The 26274-nt window shown below is 43.1% G+C and overlaps 1 protein-coding gene across 1 annotated transcript in view; it reads right to left on the bottom strand.

The window, feature by feature from the left end:
* CHMP4B (charged multivesicular body protein 4B) overlaps positions 1-24822 on the bottom strand; it is a 52978-nt gene extending 28156 nt beyond the window's left edge. Inside the window, exon 1 of the mRNA XM_060615950.3 lies at positions 24471-24822. Within this exon, the coding sequence (XP_060471933.1) occupies positions 24471-24660 (190 nt within the window). The 5' untranslated portion in view covers positions 24661-24822. The remainder of the gene's footprint in view (positions 1-24470) is intronic.
* Between the last annotated feature and the right edge of the window lie 1452 nt (positions 24823-26274).

The raw sequence follows: 26274 nt of genomic DNA, 5'->3' as shown, positions 1-26274 counted from the left end.
TTTTTGTCAACAAATGCTATAAACAACTGGGCCACAGTCAGGTAATCCTGAGGTACCATGAGGTGGGAATCAGGCAGATTTGGTCCATATCCTGGCTCTGTCGTCTATAATTTGGATAATCTTGGATGAGCCTTGAGCTTTAACTTACTCATTTATAAAATGGTGATAAGACAATAAAATAATTCTGGTATTAACTATAATGCCTATCACCTAAAAAAGGTTCAGCAAACATTAACTGAATCAGAATCCATATGAAAAAAAAAAAATCCCATTTCGGAAAGTATAGTAATAGTCATTCCCAAAAGGTTTTCCCAAGACTTTTAATTGGGAAGACATAGGCAAATCACTTAACCTTTCTAAGACTCAGTTTCCGTATATATAAATTAAGGATAATAACATCTGTATCTCACTGAACCACTACAAGGAAAACAAGGCAGCACATGCAAAGTAGTTGTATAGTACGATACCTAATAGTAGATGCTCAATAAATCTTCATCCCCTTCTCCTTCAATAGCAAAAGAATGGAAATAGAGGCTTAGAAAGCTAAGTAACTTCCCCCAAATTGCAGTCAGTTAAGTGATAGAGCCTAATCCGGTTTGCAAATCCAGTTTGTCTGACTTCAGAGCCCTTATTATGATTATTACTCCTATTTTACAGATGAGGCCAAATAGTTAATCTTGATGACAGACATCAAGTAACATATATATTACACATACATATGTAAAAAACAGATTTTACTACACACACACACACGCACACACACACGCACACACACCCAATCATGAATTTGCTATCTGGTCTTTCCACTAAACACTGTAGCTTATAACCATATATGTGAAAATAATAAAACTGGAGAACTAACTCCAAACTGCACAGAATTATCAGAAGCCAAAATAATGAAGGGATAATAATTTCTATTCCCTTGAACAACACACAACAGTGATAGATTATAATTGGATTATTTAGAAAAGAATGTAAAGAAAGGAATGTTAGAAAGCAGGCTTCCTACCGAGGAAAGCAATACCATAGGGGTCCCCAAGTAGTCAAATAGAAAACAAAAAGAGAAGGAGGATACGTGCCGAAGATTCTCTGGCCAATTAAAGCACTTAATCCTGGCCACAGCAGCCTCCACATCCCCTTGCTATGGGGATCCCAGGGCACCCCCTCAGACTACTGACAGCCTCAGTCTTCCCTAGAAGAGACACTCTCACCTCTCCCTCCTCCAGCATTTTGCTTCTCCTGGTCCACTGTTGGGGGAAACCATCCAGTGCTCCTGTCACTCTATTCACCCTCCACCTCACCACTACCCCCTCCTAGCAATGCTTCCTTCGAAATCCTGCTGAGCACTCTTCCAGAACATCTTTGTACTCACTAGACATGAGACCTGGTTCTGGTTCCAGCCCTGACCAAATCAAAGTCTTAGTTTCCTCATCCGTAAAATGGAGATGGGGAATGGACCCAAACGATCTAAGACTTATGATTCTAAGACACAGTAATTCATCAAACCTGAACACGGTTCAGCCGAGCTAAGTCATGTGCCCTTCTTTCTTTCCTATCTACACATACACTAAGGTAAAGCTCTGCAATGTTCAGATGTCCTAGGCTATTATCTTATTAACCCTATCTTAGGCACTGGTCTTCACTACCTTGAAAGAATCTTTCTTTAAAGAAAGGGACCACCTTGCATCTACTTAGACATGGCCTTCTTCCCTCCTACCAACCACAGAGCCATATGCCTTTATTAGCATTTAAAACAAAACAAAAACTTGTTTCTCACACATGAAAACAGATCAGAAAAGTCACTCTTGAGTCTGCTTTCACTTAAGACACAGAAAATTCGATGTTTTAAACGATTTGACCAAAAGGGTTAGAGAAATTCAGGCTAAAATTAACTCACAAAAGATTTGTCGTCTGGGGCACCTGGGTGACCCAGACAGTTAAGTGCCTGACTCTTTTTTTTTTTAATTTTTTTAACGTTTATTTATTTTTGACACAGAGAGAGACAAAGCATGAGTGGGGGAGGGGCAGAGAGAGAGGGAGACACAGAATCCGAAGCAGCTCTCAGAGCTCCAGGCTCTGAGCTGTCAGTGCAGAGCCCGATGCAGGGCTCAAACTCGTCAACTGCAAGATCATGACCTGAGCTGAAGTTGGACGCTCAACCGACTGAGCCACCCAGGCGCCCCAAGCATCTGACTCTTAATTTAGGCTCAGGTCATAATCTCATGGTTGTGGGATTGAGCCCTGCATTGGGGCAAACAAAGAAGGGGAGAAGTGCCTTGTTTTTGCTCTCTTCCATATTGTCCATGTTGTCTCCAGCAGAGGTGGAAAGGCTGAGCAAACACCATAGATGCAGATTTTCAGCTAGGCTTATACCTCTCCAAAGTACCCAATATGGTCTGAAAATGCAAAGAACTGGCTGAGAAGGGACTAAAAGTCCAAAATCTGGCTCCTTTCCTATATTTATGAATAGTGAGAAGGCTGGGGAAAATTCTCTGGCTATGTAAATATATATACTCTCCTCTCCCAGCCAGAAGCAGCCTCTTTCCTTCAAGCCGCTTCTCACAGCCCTTCTCAGTCTCCACTGGATCCTAGTCATAATCCCTGATGGGCTGTGAACCTAAGACAGAGGCCAACAATTACTCATTTCTGAACCCCCAGCAACACCTAGCACAGCACTCTCCACTACTAGGTGTTTGGGAAACATGCTGAATGAGTAACAGAAGGATAATATAATGCCTCTGAGATACTTAAGGGGACTGGAGTAAACAAATAAAGTCCTTAGCTGCTATAAAAATCACCAAGACTACTGAAGTGCTAGAAATGTTCTATGTCTTGATCTGGGTGGTGATTACATGGGTATATACATCTGTTAAAAAAAAAAAAAAAAAAAACCATTGAGCTATACACTTAAGACTTGTCTGCTTTACTATAAACAAATTACACATTAATAAAAAAAAAGAAAAGAAAAAATCAAGAAGTACCAAAAATTGTCATTTGTATACCAACTTTTTCCTAGGTCTTTTTATAGACTTCCTAATCTTCCCCCAGAGTCCTGTAAAAGGGGTTAAAAGTAGGAATATTCTAATCCCTTGGATAGGTTCTTAGAAGGCAGGGAAAGACAGCCTGGTTACACAAAGAGTCAGGAAGGTAGCTATAAGACCCTGACGTTTATGAGCCTCCACCCAGGCTGTGCTATCCTGCCAAACCACCAACAGCCAGTTATAACTCAAAAAAAAAACCACCCCCTAAAATAGCAACTGTTTGCTCCTTCTCTCCCGTCAGCTGGCCTTCTGCATGGCAACTTTAATTTTATTTTCAAAGCCATTCTGGCAACGGGCCACCCCAGAGTCTGTTGAGAAGCAGTGAGGCAACAGAACTAATCAGAAAGAGATAAGAGCCACGGGTTCTAGTCCCAGGTTTGTCTTCATGAGCTGTGTCACTTTAAAAAAAATTTTTTTTAAATGTTTATTTAATTTTGAGACAGAGACAGAGACAGAGCAGGAGTGGGGGAGGGGCAGAGAGAGAAAGAGACAGACTCCGAAGCCAGGCTCCAGGCTCTGCGGTGTCAGCACAGAGCCTGATGCAGGGTTCAAACCCATGAACTGTGAGATCATGACCTGAGCCGAGGTCGGCCACTTAACCAACTGAGCCACCCAGGCACTCCTGAGCTGTGTCACTTTTTATTTATTTGTAATGTTTATTTATTTATTTTGAGGGGGGGACAGAGAGAGAGAATCTCAAGCAGGCTCTGCGCTAACAGTGCAGAGCCCAATATGGGGCTCAAACTCACGAACAGTGAGATCATGACCTGGGCCAATAGCAAGAGTCGGTCGCTTAACCAACTGAGCCACCCAGGCACCCTGAGCTACCTAACCTCTCTGGGCCTGGAATCTCCCTCTATACGGGCAAGATGAGCTCTAAACTTGTCTGATTTTTCCAGAGCTGCTTAGGACACATGAAAGTACTATGAAAGTTAATAAAAGGGAGAGAATGGTCTTTAATGGGCACTAGTAGGGCCTTGAGGTTTTAAAGGCCTTCATTTAGAACCAGGTGAGTAAATGTCTTCCATATTTTTAAAAGGCTTAGCTGTTCAGGGCAGTGCTAGGACCTCAGGTCTTTGCAGAGAAGCCCACTGCTCTCCCCAAGATATACAGCATCATCTTTAGTCACCATCCTAAAAAGCAGATTTTTAAAAAAATGTTTTTATTTATTTTTGAGACAGAGAGAGACAGAGCATGAACGGGGAGGGTCAGAGAGAGAGGGAGGCACAGAATCCGAAGCAGGCTCCAGGCTCTGAGCTGTCAGCACAGAGCCCGACGCAGGACTTGAACTCATGAATCGTGAGATCATGACCTGGGCTGAAGTTGGATGCTCAACCGACTGAGCCACCCCGGCACCCCTAAAAAGCAGATTTAAATAAAATGACTCAAGTCAGGCCAGCCTTGACCAGCTGGTTCTTTTCTCCACTCCCTTCACAAAGGAGACAACTCCTTTGTATCCTGTGGCCCCAATCCTGTGGGTTGGTGAGGAGGTCAAGTCCTATTACAAGGAAGCATCCTCAGTATGTTTAACTGGTCACTGCTGGGTTTTTGTCCAGCAGGGCTTAAGCCTGCTCAGCCCCAGAAAAAATGTGTGCTTCTGATTTGCCAAAAGACTGGCAGTCAAGTCAGAGGCAGACTACTGATCCAAAGGAGGCTCAGACACCAGAAGAGATGCCTTCTGGCAACTGCGCTGCTCACCTGGACAGAGGCTCACGGGAGCAGCTAAAAACGATTATTCAGCTCTGGCGTCTGAACCAGGGAATCATAATTAAAAACAAAACAAAACAAAACAAAACAAAACAAAACAAAACAAAACAAAACAAAAAAACGTCCATCACATTCTACAAAACAGTCTGTGGCTGCCCCCAACATCTACACTGAGCAGGGCTATATCCAAGCTGCTAACAGACAAAACAAACACTAAGCTGCTCCATCTTTTTATGCAGCAAAATTGCTTAGAGCAACACCTGGTTCTCTGGAGAGTTACTGTAATACAGCACTTGTTGACTCAGACAATGTTAGAGCAGGAAGAATCTCAGCATTCATTTAATCCATCCTTTTCATTTTATTGTTCTCAACAATAGCTGATTCTCAACAAATTGTTGCTTCTCAACAAAGGCCCAGAGTAGAGAAGGCACTTGCCCAAAGATACTAGTTGACAGAAGCAGAACTAGAACTGGGGTGGTCTCTAAGTCCTAGGGCTCTGCTTGACCATCCGGGGTAATGGAGGGAGCACCTAGAAAAGAGGGAAAAAAAACAGGAGGCTGGGAGCTCAGGAAAGAGTGAATAAAAGAGTGAGTTCTCAGATTTTTGTGACTAGGATAGCAGAGACCAGGCTGAACTTGAAATGTATGGACCTCAGAAGTCCTTCTCATCAGCCAAGGGAGGTAAACTCTCCCCATCTCCCTCTCTCATGGATCAAAGATAAACATGAAGGGAAAATTAAATAATCTCAAAGATCACAATTAATTGAGTAAGCCGGCCAGGGAGTTGGGAGCAAAATGCACAACATGAGGTAGTCCAAGGACGTGATTAATAAATGAGGCTTGGTCAAACTAGTTTAAGTAGGGAAGATCTGCCTATCTTCAGCATATAACCTGAGATACTCTCAAGTGGAGAAAAGTTACTGTTCTGTCTCTACCCAGCTGCCCAGGATGTTCCAGGCTTCAGATAAAGCAGAAGGGGAACCAGGAAAAAGTAACCAAAGAAAGAGCAATGACCCCCCTTATAAGGGAGCAACTCTCTACCCACCTCAATCCCTCTGGTAATAATGGGTAGAAAGCCTACCAATGGGTAACTTCAGCAGGGTGCTGCAGCAAGATGGCTGCTGGTCCCCACAAACTGTTCAACAGACAGAGTGTCTATTCAGTATGTGCCTCACTAAATTCAACCTAACAGATTCCTCAGCTTAGTATCCAGGGCCTCCTCAGGGAGGCTGCAGCCTATCTTTCCAACTGTCACTCTGTCTGAGCCACCACTACCCCCCACCCTTCCCCTATCATCTCCCCTCCCCTCCCACATACACACAGAGTACCTTGGTTCCACAATTCCTCCAGCACAGAATGGCCTTACCCCCTTCCTCTGTCCCAAATCTTCATCTGTGTCCTACTATCCCTTCACATGGAGTCTTTCACAGTGGGCACTTAAAATGTTGGCCAAATTGGGTAGAAGCTAATCTAACAACTTTTTTCCTTATCCCACCATCATCTGACGTAAACAAACAACCCCATCTTGGGATGCCAACCAGAGTCCCAGTTCCTAATCCTGAGAGTAGCCGGCTCTCTTTCAGGGACCATTTGTGTGGCCTCACCTCTCTGCCTCTCTTACCTCTGAAATAAGAGTAATATTTCTTGTCAGAGAAGCTGAGTGCTTCGAGATGAGAGGCTTTGGAAACACATATTCTCAAGTTCAAGGCCATTATTTTAAATTCCCCTCAGACCAATGCACCATTTACCAACTAATGCTAAGAACTTAAAGCTTGTTTCCAGCCAAATGCCTCTTCTTTTATCACAAATGCCCTAGTGTATGGCTGTTGAGAGAGCTGCACTGAGGACTCTGGGTAGCCTAGTGGCTTTCTATTTCCACAGACTATGGAGATTTTTCTCTTGAGTGTAAAAATAGTTCATGGTTTCAAGAAAAGCCCCGAGTTTCAGGTCTGCTGTTCTCTCAAATCTCATCGTATAATACATTAACTGGTTCCCAACCTATGGGTTGTGAGCTCATAGGGTTCATAGTCGCCACTACACTACACTGCTCTGTGAAATGCGCCTGCCCAGCACTGTCTGTGCCCTAAATGGTGAATAGATCACACAATAATAAAAGCAACTGTCACTTGACCACCTACTGCCATTCATGTGACAATCCTAGGATGGAAACACAGACAGTGGGTATTCAATAAATATTGGTTGAAGGTAATTATTTATCTTCTCAATTAATGGGTACTAAAGTACAACTACATATTATCACATGACCATCCCTGATTTTTTCTGGAATTGGAAAAGCGTCCTCCAACCTGAAGACTGAAAACCTCTGGGTTGGTTAAAGAGTCCTGAGTAGGGAGACATTCTGATCTAGGTCCCAATCCAAGCCAGACTCCCAGAAAGCAGAGCCAGGAGGCTGTGTCCTATCTCTAGACCTTGGTGTCCTCAGCAGAACAACAAAAGGGTGGGATTAAAAGTACCCTTAATGGATCCTCTCAGCTCTGCTCTTTAAAACCTCTCACCCTTAGGCCACTCTCTGGAGCAGTGGTTCTCAAACCTAGGAGCTTCTGTCCCCGAGGGGACATTTAGCAGTGTTTAGAGACGTTTTTTTTGTTGTCACAACTGGAGGAGGAATGCTATGGATATCTAGCAAGTAGAAGTCAAGGATGCTGCTGCTAAACATCCTGCAATGAACAGGACAGCCCCCTCCGCACCAAATTCTCTGGTCCAAAATGTCAATAGTCCCAAGGTTGAGAAACACTGCTCTAGAGACCACTGAGAAACTGAGCTTGTTGTAGTAAAAGAATGGAAACCAGGCTGGGAAATGCACAATGCTAATGTTGTAACACTGTGAATGAAGGCAGTGAGCAAAGGCTCTCAAACCATTCTAGACACATATGAACAGTCACTTGGTTTTCTCTCTGGCACTAGTCCCACTTTGGATAAACATAATCCAGTCATTCTGAGGACCCCCAACCTTGCCCTCCCCCTCCTCCTCAACCTAACCCACACCCATTATTGACACATTGCCTTGCTAAAGCTGGCAAGAGAATCTGAAATTAAGCATTAACAGCAGGGAGCCAGGGGGCACCTGGGTGGCTCCATTGATTAAGAATCGGCTTTCCTCAGGTCATGATCTCACGGTCCCTGAGTTACAGCCCTGCGTTGGGCTCTTATGTTCACAGCTCAGAGCCTGAAGCCTGCTTCAGATTCTGTGTCTCCCTTTCTCTCTGCCCCTTCCCCGCTTGTGCTATGTCTGTCTATCTGTCTGTCTGTCTCTCTCTCAAAAACAAATAAACATTTAAAAAAATGTATTCTTGGGGCGCCTGGGTGGCGCAGTCGGTTAAGCGTCCGACTTCAGCCAGGTCACGATCTCGCGGTCCGTGAGTTCGAGCCCCGCGTCGGGCTCTGGGCTGATGGCTCGGAGCCTGGATCCTGTTTCCGATTCTGTGTCTCCCTCTCTCTCTGCCCCTCCCCCGTTCATGCTCTGTCTCTCTCTGTCTCAAAAATAAATGAAAAAAAAAAAAAAAAAATTAAAAAAAATGTATTCTCAAAGACAGGATTTTGTCCATTGGTAAAATTATGAGCACTGAAGGCTATGGAGTCCTGGCCCTATCGGACACCAAAAATACCAAAACCCACGGTGATGCAGCCCACATTAGGATCCCCCAAGACTTCTGGATTGGACCAGTGACTCTGTACTCTGAATGTCAACTTTCTCATCTCTAATGGGGGTGTGGGGTGTAATATCACTTACATGGGTGGTTGGAAAAAAATCAAACACGATCAAGTCTGTAAAGTGTATGGCATTTCCCAAAGACAAGGGAATGTTTTCATTTTCTGAAGATATTTCTAGTTCTGAAAATAATCTTTTTACTTTGAAAAAGTTTTTTAGAATGATGAAAATAACTTAAGAAAAGGTGTTTCCATACTGCTCTGTCCTTTACACCTCCAAAATTACCTCTAAAATCTAAACATGAGGGGGCACCTGCGTGGCTCAGGCTTAGTCTGTTAAGTGGCAGACTCTTGATTTTGGCTCAGGTCATAATCTCGAAGTTCATGGGTTCGAGCCCTGCCTCGGGCTCTATGCTTACACTGTGGAGCCTGCTCTGGATCCTCTGTCTCCCTCTCTCTGCAACCCCCCTCAAAAATAGTAAGTAAATGTTAAAAAAAAATGTTTTTAAACAATAAATAAATAAAATCTAAACATGAGAAAGACTGTGCCGCCACCAGCTCTGCAGCCCTGTCTGCTAAACGCAACAAGCTGGATGCCAGGCTGATACTAGCTCCCTCCTTGGACATGCCATAGAAGGCTATCAGAGCCCATTACAACTCAAAACCCAAATTTTCTAACTCCAAACTTGCCAAGAAATCTGCAACCATTCACTGACCTTGTACAAGATTCTAAAAGGAGAAAATGCTCTGGAGAGGTGGAAGCAACTGGTATACTTGAAGGAGAATTAAGAAACTAGCAATTATTTGAGCTCTAAAAAATTTTTTTAATTAAAAATTTTTGTTTGTTTTAGAGAGAGAGCACGCGTGAGGGAGAGGGGTAAAGGGAAAGAGAGAATCTTAAGCAGGCTCCACACTCAGCGGGGAGCCAGACAAGGGTCTCCTTCCCATAACCTTGGGATCATGACCTGAGCCAAAATCAAGACTCAGATGCTCAACAACTGAGCCACCCAGGAGCCCGCAATTATTTAAGTTTTAAATATCACCCTTGTTAGTTAACGTTTCAAAGTCTAATCAACTCTGGGGACACAGGCTGATCAAAGCCTTCACCCTAATGGGGAGTCTTTCTGATGGCCTTGTTGAATACCAACTCCTCCTCAAAACTCTGCAGAGAATAGCAGCCAGGCTACACATGTACAAGTCTAATTTTTGCTCTTACAACTATTTTTTTTATATCTATCTATCTAAAAAACTATCTTTTTTAGTTTGCTCTTACAACTAAAAAACTAGGTCTTTTAAAGCTTATAAACAAGAGACTTACAGTTCCTGTTTATGCATACAGTAAATCATTCCTCAAGTTTATTCCTACTTTCTTTTGTAGGAAATAAGACAACTGTAAAGCGAATTTGCAATAATTATTAGAATAAGCTGTAATTTAAATTTAGTATTCTAAAAGCAATTCTTTTATGACTAAGCTAAGTTAAACATATACCCACTCTTATGTCCCCCTAAAGGGGATTCTGATTCAAATAAAGTGCTTTTAAAAGCACCACATATATTTCCATGTTCCTGGGTTTTCTTTCTCAGAAACTTTTTATATTAATTCAAAGTTTCAAGCACTTACACATTTTGAGTTCTTTCCTACTGTAATATTCTATTATTCTCCAAAAACTATTTGATAAAAATATAGATTCAATCAACACACACATACACACATACAGACTGTTTCAGTTACCTCCACTGCATATCTTGTACTCTGAATTCTGAATATGCTTCTAGAACAGATCACACTGTACCCTGATTATATCTGATTATTTGTCACTCTAGCTAGATTGTAAAGCATCACAGAGGCAATGACGTGCCTTCACTTGCATTTACCCAATAAACTAGGACAGTATCTGGCACACAGCTCAAGTTAATATATACTTAGCAAATGGGTTTGTGAATGAAGAAAAAGTTTCTAGCTACTCTTATTTTTTAAACTGAAGTATAACCATACAATATTAGTTTCACGTGTACAACATAGCGATTTAACATTTGTATCATTATGACTTTTACATGTATTGCAAACTGATCACCATAATAAGCCTAGTTTCCATGTGTTGTAAGTTAAAACGGTATTACTGACTGTATTTCCTATGCTGTACATTATACCTCATGACTTATTTCATAACTAGAAATTTGTACCTCCTGATCCCCTAACCCATTTTACTGCCTGCCCAAACCCCATCCCCTCCGGCAACCACCATTCTGTTCTCTGTATCTAGGAGTCTGGGTTTTTTGTAATCCACTTTTAAGTGAAATCATGTAGTATTTGTCTTTCTCAGACTTATTTCACTTAGCATTATACCCTCAAGGTCCATCCATATTGTTATAAAGATTTCATTCTTGGGGCACCTGGGTGGCTCAGTCGGTTGAGCGGCCGACTTCGGCTCGGGTCATGATCTCGCGGTCCGTGGGTTGGAGCCCTGCGTCAGGCTCTGTGCTGACAGCTCAGAGCCTGGAGCCTGTTTCAGATTCTGTGTCTCCCTCTCTCTGCCCCTGCCCCGTTCATGCTCTGTCTCTCTCTGTCTCAAAAATAAATAAACGTTAAATAAAATAAAATAAAATAAAATAAATAAAGATTTCATTCTTTTGTATGGCTGAGCAGTATTCCAAATACACTCACAACTTCTTTAATCTATTCATCAATTGACAGATACTTGGGTTGTTTCCACATTTTGGCTATTGTAAATAATGCTGCAATAAACATTGGAAATGCATATATCTTTTCAAATTAGTGTTTTTGTTTTCAACAGATAGGTACCCAGAAGTGGAATTGCTAGATGTGGTAGTTCTATATTTAATTTTCTGACGAATTTCCATACTGTTTTCCATAGTGTTTGTACCAATTTACATTCCCACCAATAGTGTACAAGGTTCCCTTTTCTTCACATCCTTACCAACAAATGTTATATCTTGTTTTTTTTTATAACAGGCATTATGACAGGTATGAGGTGATATATCATTATGGTTTTGATTTGCATTGCCCTGATGATGAGTGATGTTGAGCATCCTTTTAAGTGCCTATTGCTACCTATATATCTTCTTTGGAAAACATGTATATTCAGATACTCTGTCCCATTTTTTTAATCAGATTTTTTAAATTGTTATTGTGGTATGAGTTCTTTATATATTTTGAATATTAACCCCTTATCAGATACATGATTTGCAAATATCTTCTCCGATTCAGTAGGTTGCCTTTTCATTTTGTTAATGGCTTCCTTCACTGTACAGATGCGTTTTAGTTTGATGTAGTCTCATTTGTTTATTTTTGCTTTTGTTGTCCTTGCCTTTGGAGTCAGATCCAAAAAAAACATTGCTAAGACCAATGTCAAGGAGCTTACCACCTACGTTTCCTTCTAGAAGTTTTACGGTTTATTTTTAAAATTTCTTCTTTACATTTATTTGTTTTTGAGAGACAGAGAGAGACACAGCACAAGTGGGGGAGGGGCAGAGAGAGAATGACTCACAGAAACGGAAGCAGGCTCCAGGCTCTGAGCTGTCAGCACAGAGCCTGACACAGGGCTCAAATTCACAAACCGTGAGATCATGACCTGAGCCGAAGTTGGATGCTTTACTGACTGGGCCATCCAGGCTCCCCTAGGAGTTTTATGGTTTCAAGTCTTACGTTCAAGTCTTTAACCCATTGAGTTAATTTTTGTATATGGCATAAACAGTGGTACAATTTCATTCTTTTGTTATGTAGCGGTCCCAGTTTTCCCAAACCCATTTACTGAAGACACCATTCCTTCTTCCATTGTATACTCTTGTCTCCTTTGTCATAAATTAATTGACCATATATGTGTGGGTTTATTTCAGGACTCTTTATTCTGTTCCATTGACTTGTGTGTCTTTTAGGCCATACTACACTGTTTTCATCACTACAGCTTTGTAGTATAGTTTGAAATCAGGAAGTGTGATGCCTCTGGCTTTGTTCTTTCTCAAGACTGCTCTGGCTATTCAGGTCTTTTGTGGGTCCACATAAATTCTAGAATTATTTGTTCTAGTTCTGTGAAAAATGCCATTGCATTAAATATGTAGATTGCTTTGGGTAGTACAGACATTTACACAATATTAATTCTTCCAATCCATGAGCAGGAATATCTTCCTATTTATTTGTATCTTAATTTCTTTCATCAATTTCTTATAGTTTTCAGGTCTTTCACCTTCTTAGTTAAATTTATTCCTAAGTATTTTATTCTGGGTTTTTTTTTTTTGTTTTTTTTTTTTTGGCTCTTTTCAGTTTATTACACAAAGGACTTAAACTAGTCCAAGTTAAAAGCAGACCCCAAATCATCATCTTTACAAGAAGCTATAAGATTTTTAAACAATGTAACAAAGGACAGAAAGGAAATTCTACCCATTGCGAGGAAATCCCCACTTAAGCTTCAGTGAGCCAAAGGCACTTAAAACCCATGAACCTTCAACTGGTTGTCCTTAGCCCGTCCAATCTCTAAGAGGAACTGGCATATATTCTTTTTTTTAATTTTTTTTTTTAACGTTTATTTATTTTTGAGACAGAGAGAGACACAGCATGAATGGGGGAGGGGCAGAGAGAGAGGGAGACACAGAATCAGAAGCAGGCTCCAGGCTCTGAGCCATCAGCCCAGAGCCCAATGCAGGGCTCGAACTCATGGACCGTGAGATCGTGACCTGAGCTGAAGTCGAACACCTAACCGACTGAGCCACCCAGGCGCCCCTGGAATCTATTCTTACACTGGTCACCCTGTAGCTAAATTACTTCTCCATGTTCTGGATGCTCAATTAAAGTACTATGACAGGCAAATTTCTTCTTAAACACCTTCACTAGTTTTTGTCGTAATCATCAACAATGCTTTTAGACAGTAGTATAGGTCTTCCTGCCATTTCTTTGTTGAATTCTTATATATATAATCCTCAGTGCCAGCAGGAGGCAGATCATCACCCTTACTTGCATCAGCAAAGGGGTCAAAAGAGTGGAGGTTCTGGACAGTGGAAATAAATATGATTTCTTTTCTTTGGTGGAAAAGGCCTATAGGAGAAGGGGTGGGGAAAAGGTGGGGGGAGGTGATAGAGCATCGGGGAAGCAAGCGGGTTCAAGGGGCAGGCAGCTGAGTCCCTCGTGGCGGCTCAGTCACCAGGGCTATTTTATTCTTCTTGATGCAATTGTTAAGTGGGGCTGTTTTCTTGTTTTCTCTTTCTGATAGTTCCTTATTAGAGTATAGAAATACAACAGATTTTTGTATATTAATTTTGTACCCCACAACTTTATTTATTAGCTCTGAGAGTTTTTTGGTGGAATCTTTAAGGTTTTCTATATATAGTATCATGTCATCTGCAAATAGTGATAGTTTTCTTCTTCCTTTCCAATCTGGATGACTTCTAGCTACCTTCTTTTAAAAGGGACCATCTGAAATGAAATGCAAATGTTTACCTATAAAGCACTAAGACCAAAAAGATTTGGGATCTCAGCATCAAGGTCCCTAAACAGTACACAATATCCAAATCCATTTCAAAAGCCTTAGTTTCCTTTTCTCAAATATACTACTCTATACTCAACACAGCTAGATAAAAGGAGAGGTTCTTCTGCAACTTCCAGTCACAACTCTAGACCTGAGGTGGTGTCAAATACCAAACATGAGTGTCTACACCCAATCCCTACCCCAGTCGACCCCACCCCACTCCAACCTATAACTGCCTACTTGTTTAAGGACCAACACAAAAGATCACATTGTCATCTCAACCCTAAACTGGAGAACTGCTCCTTTCTTCAAATCTCTACCACATATGCCATTTAGGGTGCTCCTGTGGCTGGCCCTTACAGACACTACCGTACTTTAATTATTCCTGTCTACCAAGAGTATGGGCTTTCTGAGAGCAGGATCATTCGACAGGCCTCACACTTGATGAATTGGATGAATGTCTGAACTTCTGCTTTGGGACTTGTAGAGCCTTCAGCTCTAAGCAAACTCAACTGCCCTGATTGTTCAATGAGAGAAAACTTTCCTCAGCAGATTGTGCCAAGTCCCAGGCCTAGCACCCCAAGCAACCTGGTGCTTGATTCACTATCACCCCAAATCCAGAAAAATATCATTTTATGGAATCAAACAGGGCAGGTTCATGATGGAATTCCCTGCACTGATCCTCTCCCACCATTTATATACTTCATTATCCCATATAACTCCTTTCCCCCTGGCTGAGAAGTTCTCTGAATCTTTTTTTACTTTATCCATAAGTTCCTGAAAGGTACGCTTAGGATGGCTGTAAGACTCCAGTGAAAAAACATATGGGTTATTTAGTTGTGGTAACTTTTTTTTCTCTGAAAGAGCCACAGATCTGTTTAACAGATCTGTAGGATCCATTGGGCCAAGCTGTGTCTTTTTCACTGCCTGGAAATCCACACAGCATCTCAGATGGCTCCTAACATAGAACTGACTCTCAGAGAACATCTGTCCCTCCTGATGCAGTTAACTGGTGGATCAGAACACTACCAATGCCATAGAAACAGAACAGGAAACAGCCACAAAGCCACTGAACCAAGAAATCACAACTCTCTGAAAAATCATTTCTGGTAGAAAAAAAAACTTAAAAAAAAATTCATTTCCTAGCCACCCCCCAACCCCCAAGTGGAATTAATTCCTCTTCACTTGGGGTTTTTATAGCACTCTATACAAGCCTCACTGGGTAAAAATTCTTTACCAACTGGTCCCCCCACTAGGCAGTAGTGCTTCCTAAGGATGGGAACTGCACCCAATTTGTCACCAGGGTTGCCAGTGCCTAACAATCAGTGGGTCCTCATGACTGACAGCTTGACTAAATACTTCTCAATTACCCAGATGACTGACTTCTTTCATGAAGAAGGCCATTACCCCATTAGCAGGATATGTGCTTCAAGTTTTTCAAAGGTGGGGGAGCCAGATTCTACTGAACCAGCCACATTCTGTGGCCTCACTGGGTTTGGAGGTAGCTGAAGGCATCTGGAAACTGATTGAGTTGAGTAAGAGTTCAATCTCTGAGCAGCAACAGAAGTGAGCAAACTGACCCAGAAGACAGCATCCCTGAGTATCCAGGAATGAATAGTGACATGGGCATATAAAAAATGCCCACTATTGTCATTTAATCCCCACAACAGAGAGGTGTCTCTCAAACTTTAATGTGCATACAAACCACCTGGGGATCTCATAAATACGTAGGTTCTGCTTCTGTAGGGCTGGCAGGGACTGAGAATCTGTATTTCTAACACATTCCCAAATACTCCCATGGACTACACTTTGAGTAGCAAAGTTGTAAAGGAGTTATTAAATACTGTTTTTGCAGCTGAAAAAGCTGATGCTCAGAGATACAAGGAAACTTGCTGCATATCACAAAACCAGCAAGTGGCAGAGGTGGAATATAAGTCAGGTCTTCTGATCCTAAGCCCATCACCTTTTCCACCGTACCATGCCATTAACCTTTTGACCTAAACAGCCACAACCACGGAGTTGTATAGTTTTCCTGCATCCCTCAAATAAGCCCTCCAGCCAGTTTTGCCTTATATGGAAGAGGGAAGAGGTAGAACTACAAGTATCAGCTATGCGAGAATCAAGACGGCTAGATGCTTTTGTCAAGAATTTCAATCATCCAGGGGCACTTGGGTGGCTCAGTCGGTTAAGTATCCTAAACATCTGACTTTGGCTCAGGTCATGATCTCATGGTTCGCGAGTTTGAGCCCCGTGTCAGGCTCTGTGCTGACAGCTCGGAGTTTGGAGCCTGCTTTGGACTTTGACTTTCTCTTTCTCTCAAATATAAAACATTAAAAAAAAAAAAAAATTTAAATCATTCAACCCTTCAGTTAAGACTCCTTAAAGGCCAAACTTTAGTAGTTCCTAGATGTTCATTCTTTTTTTTTTTTTAACTTTTTTTTTTTTTAACGTTTATTTATTTTTGAGACAGAGACAGAGCATGAACGGGGCAGGGGCAGAGAGAGGGAGACACAGAATCTGAAATAGGCTCCAGGCTCTGAGCTGTCAGCACAGAGCCCGACGCAGGGCTCGAACTCACGGACCGCGAGATCATGACCTGAGCCGAAGTCGGCTGCTTAACCGACTGAGCCACCCAGGCGCCCCAAGATGTTCATTCTTTTATTAATGAAAGGTCACCAGAAACATAATTTGCTTAAAAACAAAAAACCAAAAACCTGTCTCAGTGATATGGAAATTATCAGGGCCATTTAGTACACAGAATCAAATTAATTCCTAGACAAATGGCTAGCCCTGCATGTTCTGGCCTACGCTGCTCAGACCTTGGCTGGAATATTCAGAAATTCAGCTCTGCTCACTCCACAATTTAAAGGAAATGCCGATAAAGAGGAGCACATCCAGAGGAGGGCAACAGGGAAAGAACAGAAATACCTGGCAACAGCCAACGGAACAGAGATCTGTCCTAGAGAAGTGGCAGGCTTGAAACATTAAGCACTATCTTCCCTGATTTATCTTACTGAAGGAGGATTAGACCTGTTCTCTTTGGCCCCAAGAGGCAGAATTAGCAATTAGCTTTCCCAAGGGAAGAAACACTGTTCACAATCCTCTACTGTCAGAGCCAGGATTTGCCCCCAGGCCTTGTACCACATTCTTTTTACGAGCCCAAACTGCTTCCCTACAGAGCTACCTCCTCAACCTGTACTGCAAGTAGGCACTACAGGAAGAAAGATCTCAGTTCCAAAGAAAGGTGATTTTATAGTCAGAGCTATCCAAAGACAGACGATGCTGCAGTATGGGAGGATAGAGCACCTAATACAAATCCTGTCAGAATAGAGGTTCAATCGGAGGTTAATCGCTTGGCAGGAATACTGCAAAGGGAATTTGGGCACCGGATGGGTGGCTGGGTGAAATGAACCTGCCAACCCTCAGAGATGAATTAATCTATTCCTGCTGTATTGTCCTCTAATACTTCATTTGTACACTTACCATGCTTTGCCTTTTATCAGTTACTTGTACATGTATGTGTCTTCCTCACTGAAGTGTGAGCCCTTGTAGGGAGAAAGTAGTGTCTCATCCATCTTTATATCCTTTATTTTGCCCAAGACTATACATGGGAAACCAAGGACACATTGACATCTCTCCTATGTTCCAGGCACTCTGCTAGGCACTTTACATGTATCAACTTATTCCATATCCTCACAAGAATCCTAAGAAGTAAGTATTATTTTTCCCCTTTTTATAGATGGGGATATTGAAAACTCAGAGAGGATAAGTAACTGCCAAGGTACTGCTGGTGAGTGGTGAGACCAGCATTCAAACAGAGAAATCTTTTGCCTAAACCATCATGCTGCCTTCCTCCCGGAAGGAACTCTATAAGCATCTGCTGGTTTGAGCCAAACACCTTAAAAACAGGCTATATTATATCCAGATAGGTCTGTTCTTGTTTCCTGTTGCTAAGTTCAACTTTTCCTTCTAAATATAACCATCTATCCTCAAAATGACCATTCTAAAGTTGTATTGTTTGAAGATCCTCTCACTCTTTTAAAGACAATGGCACAGCATAAAAAATTCTGAGCAAGAGGCCCAAATTTTCATAAACTTTTCCCACCCAAAGGAATTCCTCAAGACTCCAAGAGCTTCCCTTCTCCCATTCAGCTCTGGCTCCACCTCAGGGCTCTGGACCACTGGAAACAAATCAGGTCCTGGCTTTCTGCCTCAGGGATATAGGGCTCCCATACATCTTCACAAGCTATTTTCCAAGATCTCACTCTCTGCACACAAACCCAACCATGGACAACACTAAATTTCCCTGAGCAAAATAGTCAAGCTCAAAGGTCCTCACATGTAGCTAAACTTCCAAACAAAATCTATCTTGAATTTCAAAGCACATTATAAACCTCCTGGCAGGCACTTAAAAATATTTAATCTCCCTGCCAAATGGGGCAAAAAAAGATTTTTGTCATTTGAATCAAAGGCACCAGCATGTTTGGACAGCCAACAACACATAAGGCCTCTCTGACACTCCATCTGTCTTAAGAAGTAAACCAAACCCAATCTGGCCAGCCATTTCTTCAAACAAGAAACTTAAGCGTCACCAAGGGAAATTCCCACTGCTCAGTTCCCTGGGTGAGTTTTGGATTTTCCATCCCAGGGCCTCCGGAAAAGGAGATCCTGCTGACACATGCACCAATAAGATGCTGTACTTTTCTACCTGATACCCTGAGTCTAGAGAACCAAAAGGCCGCATTCACTATAAATGTAACTTATTAAGATGTCTTCCCACATGCTAACATTTTAAAGCAATTCTATTAAACATGAGAGAGTCACCCTGGCTCCAGCAATGAACAGGACTTAATGATGATGTATTTCCTGTGAGCACACAGCCTCTCTACATCCATCAGACATTTTCGACTAAACCTAAATTAACCTGTAAATGAACTGATTTGCATCCATAAATCCAATAGACATGTATTGGTGTAGGGTGTTTAAGGTACCCAGTCTCATACCCATTTCCTAATCTTATACAGTTCTTGTTAAACTAAAATATGATCCTTTCTACAAGTTGTTTTCATCTTTATTAAAACAGGACAAAAGGCAAATCTGAACCACCTAGGGTAGATACTTCATAACTCATTACAATGCCTTAAGATGAAAAAAAAATCTTTGATATTTGATCATCTGTCTTAGTACCACTAAGTGGTACTGTCTTAGTACCACTAAGTGGTTCCTTTCCACAGTACCACTAACAGGGTACTGTGGAAAGGAACCAAAAAAAAAAAACACCTAAGTTTGAGTGATTTTTGTCAGTTCACCTAGACTGATTTCCATCAACTTCTCAGTTAAAGGACTTTTCCATTTTGACAATCAAACCAAAGAAATCTGAGCAGCAAGGGGCACCTGGGTGGCCCAGTCAGTTAAGCGGCCAGCTCTTGGTTTCAGCTCGGGGTCATGATCTCTCAGTTTGTGAGTTTGAGCCCTGTGTCGGGCTCCAGACTGACAGTGTAGAGCCTACTTGGGATTCTCTCCCTCTCTCTGCTCCTCCCCTGCTCCCATTCTACCTCTCTCTCTCAAAATAAATAAGTAAACTTAGAAAGAAGAAAGAAAGAAAGAAAGAAAGAAAGAAAGAAAGAAAGAAAGAAACCTGAGCAGCAAAACCTTTACCAGAAAAGTATACTTTCATACCCACAACGTGTCACACTTTTTTATATACTATCTTAGCTCATCTTCACCAAAGGTTATGTGAGATGAATATTATTTCTACTTTATACAAAAGGAAAGGTGATGATACTTAAGTCCCTTGAATGGCAGGGACCATGTCTGGTTTCTCTATATTTCCAGCACTGAGCATGGGGCCTAGGACACAGTTTAAGAGCCTACCACATGCTTAAGAATGAATATGTGGGGTGCCTGGGTAGCTCAGTTGGTTGAGTGTCCAACTCTTGATTTCAGCTCAAGTCATGATCCCAGGGTCATGAGATTGAGTCCTGCATTGGGCTCTGAATCAAGTGTGGAAGTGCTTAAGATTCTCTCTTTCCCTTTGTCTCCACCCCCCCCCAATAAATTAAATAAAATAATTTAATATAAAAAGAATGAATACATGACTAAAGGAAAGGAAAAGAAATTTGGAAAAAATATGCAATCCAAATTTTGCTCCAGGCCCCTAACTAAAACTACTTCCTAGAACACATCTGTGCACTGCAAATAATCTACTTGAGCTTCAGAGATTTATTTATTTTTAATTTTTAATTTTAATTTAATTTTATTTGAGAGAGGGGGCGGGGAGAGGGAGAGAGAGAAACCCAAGCATGTTCCACACCCAGTATGGAGCCCAATGCTGGGCTCGATCTCACAACCCTGAGATCACAACCTGAGCTGAAATCAAGAGTCAGACGTTTAACTGACTGAGCCACCCAGGCACCCCTTCAGAGATTTGTTTTAAAGGACAATTTATCCTCTTTCCAATGTGTATGCCACAAGGACCTGGCCGGGCTGGGCAACAGGGCCGGGTGTGGTCCTATCTCACTTCTTTTCCCCCCACTCAGCACCACACCTTGCCCAGGTGGGTGTTTAATGAGCCAAGTGATGACAAAGGTAATGATGATGACTTGAGCCATCATGGGAGTAAATAGAACACAAGATGCCCACAGCCACCAGAAGAACTGGTCTCTGAATCAAGTTACATCCTCTCTTGAGCCTCATTTTCTTCTCTGTACAATGGGAATAACAGAACATAGTCAACAGATGGTTTCCATTAATTTAATAGATACTTACTGAACATTAACCATATGTCAGACCCTATGCTAGGGGACACAGTGATGAACATAAGCATCCAACCTACCTCAAGGAGTTCATAATCTCACAATGGATGCTGTGAGACTCAGGAAAAAAGAAGTTTTACAAACTTCAAAGGACTACACAATTATGAAGTATTGCTCCTCCTCTGTGTTTCTCACCTTGATTAATGGCATCACCATCCACCCAGTTGTCCAAGCTGTAAACCTGGGAATCGTCCTCAACTCCTCCCTGCTTCACCCTGCCCCCAAGTCCCATAAGTCACCAAGCCTCTTTTGATTCTCCTTCAGAAAAGTCTGACATGCATTACTTCTCATCTAGTTTTCCACGCTTCTACTCTAGGCCCTTTGTTCCCACCTGAATAATTACAAGTCTCCTTATAATAATGATAATGGCAAGCATTTATTGATCACTTACCATATGGCAGGCATATGCTAAGAGCCTTGCACGCATAACACAATTTAACCCAATAAGGTAGGTATTAGTACTCCTATCCACAGAGGAGAAATCTAAGGTTCAGAGTAACCAGCCCAAGGCACCAGCTAGTAAATGATAAATCTACGGCTCAAATCATGTCTATGAGATTTTCTATCCTTATGTCTTAATGGATTCCTGCCTCCAGCCCCTTCCTGGTTGGTCTACACTCCTTACTTACTTATATGCTGCTGCTGGTATACTCTTTGGAAACCTAAGCTGATCTGTCTCTTCTGCATTAAGACAGCCAGTGGCTCCTCAGCATTTCCAGGTTGAGGTCTGAGGCTACAGGCCAGTCTGCAGTTACTTATCTGCTGTCTCACCCCATATCACTCTCACTGCTCCCAAACTCCCTGCTGACCCATCTCACACTTCCCTCATCTCTGAAGCCCCCCTTGCCCTTTCCCTTCCAGACAGGAACCTCCTCCTATGCAGCCTCAGACCCATGTTCACACGTTTCAGCACCGACTGGTATGTTTCTCTCCCTTCTCTACCCCTTCCTCTCTTCCTCCTCCTACTCCTTTTCCTCCTCCACTCTCTCACTCTCTCTTTTACACACACACACACACACACACACACAAACTACAACAAAAACACACCCACTACCAATCCTGAATTCCTGGAAGGCACGCACAGTGTATTTCCATCTGATTGTGCAGATCCCACCACAGTAGCAAGCCAATAAGTGACTAACTGGACGGTATGTGGTGGTGTTAATACCTCACAGCACTATCCCAATAGGCAGATAAGACCTTGATGCTAAAAGACCTCTGGTCTAAAAGACCAGAAGATGCTAAAAAAGAAGGGCAGCTTATAGTAGCTCCTGTCCTCTCAGCCAAACTCAAAGAGACAGACTGGGGGCACCTAGGTGGCTCAGTCAGTTAAGTGTCTGACTCTTGATTTTGGCTCAGGTCATGATCTCGAGGTTTGTGGGTTCAAGCCCCGCATCAGGCTCTGCACTGATCATAAGAAGCTTGCTTGGGATTCTCTCTCTCTCTCTCTCTCTCTCTCTTTCTCTCTCTGTCCCTCCCTTCCTCAAAATAAATAAATAAACTTAAAAAAAAAAGAAAAGGAAGAAGACAGACTGTTTTCAGCAAAATTATTACAACGAACTGAGACTGGTCCTCCACAGTCTGCTGGTACCCTCTCTAAGCCTCTTGAAAGAAAATTCAATCACCTCTAAAACTGCAAAAACTAAACTAGCTCCAGACCAAAAGACCTCAGAAGAATCTCCCTCTCAGATGGGAGATGAGGTAAAGTGATACCCTCTCCTCCACCACCCTGCAACAGGCAAAGCTTTCCAAAATGCAGACTGCTAAAAACACAGACTCTAATAAACAATAGAGGATCCTGACTGAGGGAGAGTCATCAGAGAAAAAAAGCTAGAGGCAGCAAAATCTAACCCCGTTCTCTATCTCCAGGGCTACCTACAGCTGGCATCCAGGCCACAAATGGACGACAGCAACTATCTCAGGCCTCCTTGCTCCCACTCTCACCCCTGACCTGTCTACTTTCCAAAGAGCAGCTAGATGGTGTTTTTAAAACTCTATCAATGCTAAGCACACACTCCTGGACAATACCCTGCAACATCTTGCCACCCACTTGAAATAAAATCCAAACTCTACCAGGAAGTCCAAGGTCCACTCAATCCCCATCTTCCTAGTTCATACCACTCTCCCCTTCAATTGCTACATTCCAGACCCAGAGGTCTTCTGTTTCTTAAAACAGGCCAACCTCCAGGCCTTTTCCTTTGCTGTTTTCCCTGAGTGGAAAGCTCCTCCTCTAGCTTTTTACAGAGCTGGTTTCTTAAGGCTCAGTTCAAACTTGACTTTTTAAAAGAGGTCTTCCCCTGGCACCTCTTTTCCCATTCCATTGCACCCTATCAGATCATCTTTTTTTAAGCACCCACCACCACTAGACAATATTTTTTTCACTTATTTTCCTATTTCTGTCTTCTCATTAGGGTGGAAGCTGTGCTTTGTTCATCCTGTGAATATGCAGCAAAGAAAGCACTCAAAAAAATTTTTCCAGAGTATTTGTTGACTATCAGCAGAGAAGCACCCTCAGGATAAGCTATTCTGTTCTTCTGTTAGAACGAAGAAAACTACTATTTAGCCCCTACTATGTGCTGTAAAGTCACTGTAAAGAAATGATCTTCTTTCAGAGAGGTAAAGTAACTAGCTCAAGGTCACGCAGCTAGTAACTAGCAGACTTCTAAATTAAATACTTGTTTGTGCAGTTCCTCAATCCCTCTCACCTTTGCTTCCCTCTGGGGGCGGGAGGAGGCGTTGTCACCCTATAGTTCAATCTCATATTGCCATAACAACAAAATGATCAAATATCTCTAAACTGCTTTACAGTTACTAAAGCATTGTCACGTTCACCTTAAGAAGAATACAAAGCACTTGCCCAGAAAGCCATACAACAACAGAAGTATATTAAAAGCATGCCTCGAGTTCACTATCCCCACCCTGACCCCCAGTAGAGGGGACTGGGAAGGAGTCACCGCCAATGGAGGAATGGAGTCCCTATTTCTGGTTCAGAGGGATGGGGAAGGGATGGGGAAAGGATGGGGGAAGCCATGGGGAAGCCGTGAGTCACCCGTGAAGGCTTCTGCTGCTACCAGAAACTCTGATAAGCCCTGGCTATGAGACAGCAAGCAGTGAATCACAGATCTGGAAGGCACTTGCTGATGGACAGGGAAAATGAGGCCTCAAGAAGGAAAGCAACTTACTCAAGTTCACTCAGCAAGTGAACAGAGACGGTACCAGGGGTCTCCACTCTCCCACTCCCCTTTTCTTTCCATCAAGGAGGTCTCTCAAGGCGAATTGTGAGTGGGAAATGGGGGAAGGGCTGGGGCAGCTCCTAGACCCCCCACAGAGGGTCAGGAGAAGGCAGGGCGAGGACAAGGAAGGGCACATGAGTTAGGATGGGGGGCAGAAATGAGCCAATAAGGAAGAGACAGCAGTGTCTCGAAGGTGGGTGAGGGCAGGCCTGAGAGAGGAGGAAAAGGCGGAAGAGAACAGAATATAGGGCGGGCGGAGGGAAGTGCTGAGAAACCAGGCTCCGAAGGGGCCTGGCGGGGTAGGGAGAGCCTGAGGGGAAAGGCAGGAATGAGAGTCTGATGGTGGAGGCGTCCAAGGCCCCAAGGGACACTCAAGGGAGCCAGAGGGGAGGGGTCCGGAAAGGCCCAGAAGGGAGTCTGACCGGGGAGAGTTCCAGGGTCCGGGCAGACCCCGGGGCGTGTCTGACGACGGTGGAGTCCGGGCCCGGAGAGCCTGAGAGAGTCCGAAGGAACTGGGCCGACTCACCGCGCTTGTTTTTGGTGCCGTGCTTCTTGGCGGCGGTCAGCTCCTGCTCGATCTTCGTCTCCAGGAATTCCTGCTTCTTACTTAGCATCTCCTCCGTGTCCCGTAGCCGCTGGATGGCATCCTGAGGGGTCGGGCCGCCCTTGCCGGCCTTACCCCCTCCGGCCCCGAACAGCTTGCCGAACACCGACATGGTTGCTGCTCGCCGCGCCGGCCTGCGCCGCCCGCTCCGGCTCGGCTCGGCTCCAGCGCCCGCTCCTGGCCCCGCCGCTCCCTGCCGCCACAGGCCTCTCCGCCGCCTCCGCCCCGCAGCTGGGCTCGGCCGCGCCACCTCCCACAGGCCCCCACGCCCGGGGCCGGCCAGCGTCAGAGCAATACGTCGCTGACTACAACTCCCGGAGGGCAACGCGCCGGCCGTGCCTCAAACCTAATGGAAGAAGGCGCACTGCATGCCGGGAGACTATAGTCTTCCGGCTTGAGGCGCTCCGCGGCGCGTCTTTTTGGTCCAGCTAGAGTCAAAGGGCGAGGTGGCATGCTGGGAAATGTAGTCTCCTTGGAGCCCGTTCTGTAGAGGTAGAAGGACTAGAAGAGAAATAATATTTTTCAAAACGTTAATTAGCATTATATACATTCTGTGATCCAGGAATTTTGCAAAGTGCTTTACACACATTATCACATTTAATTCTCACAAGCTTAATGATAGATAATACTGTTCCTATTTTGTAGGTGAGTAATCAAGACTCAGAGAAACTGAGTGGCTGACTAGCTTAATTGACTAGTCCTGTCTTTGTATACTTTGTTCCCTCTACCTAGAATGCCTTTCTACTCTTTATTCGCCTAGCAGGTTCTTGGAAACCTAGTAGAAACTAACAGCCTTGGCACTGGAGTTAGACTGCAAAGGTTCAAAACGCACCTTGCAACTTAGGCAAGTTACTTCCCCTACTCTGTGTGCCTTCCTGTCTGAAACTGTAAACTAGAAATGATAATAACAAGACCACCTCCAAGTTTATATGAGATAGGTAATGTAAAGTGTTTATTTAGCATGGCCTAGCTAGGTGCTCAAAAATTTATTCCTTATTCTTGGTCATCATTATACACACTAATAATTAAACCAGGAAGAGACCCAGAACTTTCAAAAGTAGTAGAAGTATTGAAGAGTTTTTTGTCCGTGCATTATACAGATCACTGTGGTTATGGGGCCACATTTCATTGTTTTCCCTTGTCCTTTGCTGTCAAGAATCACTTCTCCCTTGGGGCACCTGGGTGGCTCAGTCAGTTAAGTGTTCAACTCCGTTTTGGCTCAGGTCATGGTCTCCCAGTTTGTGAGCCCCATGTCGGGTTCTGCGCTGGCAACTAGGAGCCTGCTTGAGATTCTCTCTCTCCCTCTCTCTGACCCTCCCCTGCTCATGGTCGGTCTCTCTCTCTCTCTCTCTCTCTCTCCCTCAAAAAAAAAAAAAAAAAAAAAAATCACTCTCCATCCATTAGCAGTGAGGCAGCATCTAGTAGCCAATACCTACCCTAAGCCAGCATTCTAATTTGCTGCTTCCAATCTTTTATTTGGAAGTCTTGTTACTTGTCACTTAGCCTTGTATGAAATCAAAGGGTAAACCAGTTCTGAGTGAGGGTCTGAAGTGCTCTCCAATAAAGAAAAACATATCTTCTCAAAGTGCTTTTTTATCCCTTTCTGGATCTTCCAAATATGTGAAGTTGTTTTGAAGTGAGTTTCAAATAAATGAAAGTTTAACTGAAAATTTTCTCTATTATTTCACATACAAGTCTTGTCTCCTTCCCAGACTATGATCTACAT

The sequence above is a fragment of the Panthera onca genome, chromosome A3 (assembly GCF_046562875.1).
Source record: "Panthera onca isolate mPanOnc1 chromosome A3, mPanOnc1 haplotype 2, whole genome shotgun sequence".
In the NCBI taxonomy this organism is placed as follows: Eukaryota; Metazoa; Chordata; class Mammalia; order Carnivora; family Felidae; genus Panthera; species Panthera onca.
Note: the sequence above shows the minus strand (reverse complement) of the source record. Positions and strands in the feature narration are given on the sequence as shown.